This window comes from Vitis riparia, chromosome 19 (assembly GCF_004353265.1).
Source record: "Vitis riparia cultivar Riparia Gloire de Montpellier isolate 1030 chromosome 19, EGFV_Vit.rip_1.0, whole genome shotgun sequence".
Taxonomy (NCBI): Eukaryota; Viridiplantae; Streptophyta; class Magnoliopsida; order Vitales; family Vitaceae; genus Vitis; species Vitis riparia.
The window spans coordinates 17130210-17134021 of NC_048449.1; the positions used below are offsets into that span (position 1 = coordinate 17130210).

Genomic DNA, 3812 nt, shown 5'->3' on the forward strand with positions numbered 1-3812 from the left:
GGAAGGAAGAGTGCGCCCTATAGACGGCATAGTTACCTTCCCTCCGGTAGATGCTAATCGAGTGCTACAACCACATGAAAATGCCCTAGTCTTAACAATAGGGGTAGGCATATTTGACATGAGAAGGATTCTGGTTGACCCAGTTAGCTCAGCTAACCACTTGTAAATGTCAATCTACAAGTAGATGGACTACTCACCATTCGCCCAAGAGAACCCATGGCGTTCACTATCCGAATTCAATGGAGCTACCACGACTTCCTTGGGTGACGTTTTGTTGCCCGTCTAAGCTGTCCTAGTCACCCTGAATGTGCGATTCTCAATGGTCGATGACTTGTCCCCATATAATGCTATTATAGGGCATGCATGACTTCACAAAATGAAAGTCATTCCCTTTACGTACCATCAGATGGTGAGCTATCTCATAGAAGAGGGATAGGTGATCTACTTGGTAGCTAGCTAGCCGTGCACCAATGCTATAAGGTGACACTAAAGGTTGGACACCCGACCAGTGACGAAATACGCCTTAAATAATCAAGATCAAGGGAGCAGTATTAATCACTGAGCCCGACAAAGAAAGAACCTTCTGCAGTTGATCCGCTTCAACCACTGCGCTTGTCACACGACACAGATCAAATCACCTATACCAGCTCCCTACTTACGTAAGAAAAACTAGAACTACTAGAGAGCATGCTCAAGAGCAACAAGGACATCTTCGCTTAGACTCACTTGGATATGCTAAGGATTCATTCGTTTGTGGCCTCCCACAAACTTTACATTTCACCCACCTCGCAGCCTATCCAGTAAAAGGTCCGGCATTTCCATCCGGACAGGCAGAAAATCATCTAGGCAGAAAGTGACAAATTATTGGCAGTTGAATTTATCAAAGAGATCAAATATCCAGACTGGTTGGTGAAGGTGGTGGTAGTTCCGAAGAATAATGGAAAGTAGCGAGTTTGTGTTGATTACACCAACCTAAATGACGGTTATCCAAAGGATAGCTTTCCCTTACCTCGGATAGACTAGATAGTCGACGTCATCGCCAGGCATGGGATGGTTTCCTTTTTAGATGCCTTCTCCGGATACCACTAAATCCTTATGTTCCAATTGGATGAGGAGAAGACAACTTTTGTTACACCGTAAGAGCTGTACTATTATTACAAAGTCATGCCATTCAGACTCAAGAATGCTAGTGCTATCTACCAAAGGCTGATGACGAAAAATTTTAAGCCTTTGATTGGTCGAATTGTGGAAGTCTACATTGACGACATTGTTATAAAGAGCGAAACCCAAGCTAAGCACGCTCAGCACCTAGAAGAAGCATTCCATTTGATGCGAGCATATAACATGAAGCTCAATCCAGCTAAGTGTGCTTTTGGCATCAGCACGAGGAAGTTTCTAGGGTTTATGGTAACCCAAAGAGGAATTGAAGTTAATCTGGCTCAAGTGAAAGCCATCCTCGAAACACCCGCTCCAAACAATAAGAAAGAGTTACAGCGCCTCACGGGTCATTTTGTAGCTTTGGGATGTTTCATAGCCTGTTTCATAGACAAGCTGAGGCTTTTCTTCCTCACACTCAGGGGAGCAAGCATGTTCGGTTGTACTGATGAATGTGAGCAGACATTCGAAGCAGTAAAGTGATATCTCACTAAATCGCTTATCCTAAGAAGCCCCAAGTCCAACAAAGAACTCTATATGTACTTAACTGTATCTAACTACGTTGTCAGTGCCGTCTTGTTTCATCAGATATGAGACAAAGAACAAAAGCTCGTCTACTATGTGAGCAAGGCAATGGTAGGTGTTGAGACTTGGTATTCCTAGGTAGAACAGACTGCTATAACATTAAAGAATGCCACTCGAAAGCTCCATCCATACTTTCAAGCTCATCAAGTGACCGTAATCATAAACCAACCACTCCGAGTTACCCTACACAAACCGGACCTATTCGGATAAATGCTTAAATGAGCCATCAAGTTGAGTGAGTACGAAATCAAGTATCAACCAAGGTTATCATTGAAGGGATAAGTTATGACCGACTTTATAGCTTAACTCCCTAAAAAACAAGCACATCTGGTTGATCGCCCTGGAGAGCAATGGTGGACACTTCATGTAGACGGATCGTCTAGAGTGTCTAGATCCAGAGTAAGTCTGATCCTACAATCACTAACTAGAGAACTGATGAAGTAAGCTATTTGTCTTAGCTTTTCTGCCTTCAACAACGAAGTAGAATATGAAGCTGTCCTAGCCGAGCTAGATCTTGCCCTAACGCTGGCTGCAACCAAGTTGGAAATCAGGAACGACTCTCAGCTAATTATCAGACAGATTCAGCGAGAGTATGAAGCAAAGGATGAATGCATGGCTCGCTACCTCGCCATGGTGGAAGATCACTTGAAAAAATAGGACGAGTGGGTTGTTAGACGGGTACCACGAAAGGAGAACGTGAAGGTAGATGCACTGACCGAAATAACTGCCACCCTTCCCATAAAAAAAGCAATGATGCTGCCCGTTTACCTCAAAGCCATACCCTCAATCACACCCGAACCAGTGTGAAGTACCAATGAAGCAAATTCCGACTGGATGCATGACATTGTGAAATACCTTCAAATTGGGGAATTACCAGAAGACGGGAAGCAAGCACATAGACTCCACATATAGGCAACATGCTTCACTTTGATTAATGACCAACTTTATAGACGATCATTTGAAGACCCTTAACTAAAGTGTTTGAACGAGCCAGAAGCCAAATATGTCCTAGCTAAACTCCATGAAGGCGTATGCGGCAATCACCTAGGCAAACGAACTTTGGCACATCGCACTTACACACAAGGGTACTATTGGCCCACAATGAAGCAGGATGCTGAAAAAGCTATGTCAAGAGATGTGATCGGTGTCAAAGACACGTACCCATTCCCCATGCACCTTCTGAAGCTCTCAACCTGTTCACAAGTCCTTGGTCATTTGCATAATGGGGAATGGACATAGTCGACCCCTTGCCCATTGCAGCAACGTAAAAGAAGTATTTTCTTATTGCAACCGACTATTTTAGCAAGTGGCTGGAGGTAGAAGCCTATGTTAGCATCAAAGATAAGGATGTCCCCAAGTTCGTCTGGAAAAACATCGTATGTCGATTTGGAGTTTCACGAGCGATTGTTACAAATAATGGGCCATAGTTTGATAGTACTGTCTTTCGAACTTTCTGCTCAGAGTTAAACATCAAGAATCTGTATTCAACACCTTGCTATCCATAGAGTAATAGACAAGCGGAGGCGAAAAACAAAACCTTATTGAATGCACTGAAGAAAATGTTGAAAAAAGCCAAAGGAAAATAGGTGGATGAATTGCCCAGAGTCTTATGGGCTTACCAAACAACATCCAGACGGCTAATAAGAGCTACTCTTTTTGCCTTTGCTTATGGGATGGAGGTCATTATTCCAACTGAAATTGGCATGCCAACTATCAAAATAGCAGTGCAATATCAAAAGGACAATGATGAATAACTCATAAGACAACTGGATTGGGCAAATGAAATGCGGGGAGACGTGACTATCCGGATGACTTCTTACCATCAGAGGACGATCGCTTAGTACAACAAAAAGGCATGACCATGGTTTTTCTAGCTAGGAACTTTAGTCCTTAGAAGAATCTTCGAGAGCATAGTCGAAATAGGGGCTAGAAAGCTTCAAGCTAATTGGAAAGGGCCATATGCTGCAACAAAGGCTGGAGACTTAAAGGCATACCATCTTCAAACATTAGATGACGTACCCCTGCTCCGCCCATAGAATGTAGTCAATTTAAAACAGTACTATCAATAAAGT

General features: G+C 43.1%; 1 protein-coding gene across 1 annotated transcript; it reads left to right on the top strand.

Moving 5' to 3' along the window:
* Positions 1-1164: 1164 nt before the first annotated feature.
* Positions 1165-2979, top strand: LOC117908267. Its single transcript, XM_034821886.1, has 4 exons — positions 1165-1629; positions 1725-1791; positions 2225-2373; positions 2719-2979. The coding sequence occupies exons 1-4, from the start codon at positions 1165-1167 to the stop codon at positions 2977-2979; spliced, it is 942 nt and encodes a 313-aa protein (XP_034677777.1).
* The last annotated feature ends 833 nt before the right edge of the window (positions 2980-3812 follow it).

Bases quoted from the DNA above. Each gene is read 5' to 3' on its own strand.
- LOC117908267 (XM_034821886.1), top strand. From the start codon at position 1,165: ATGCCATTCAGACTCAAGAATGCTAGTGCTATCTACCAAAGGCTGATG. The intron at 1,630-1,724 runs GTAAAGTGATAT...CTACGTTGTCAG, and splicing joins GTGAGCAGACATTCGAAGCA to TGCCGTCTTGTTTCATCAGA. The intron at 1,792-2,224 runs GTAGGTGTTGAG...ACAACGAAGTAG, and splicing joins ACTATGTGAGCAAGGCAATG to AATATGAAGCTGTCCTAGCC.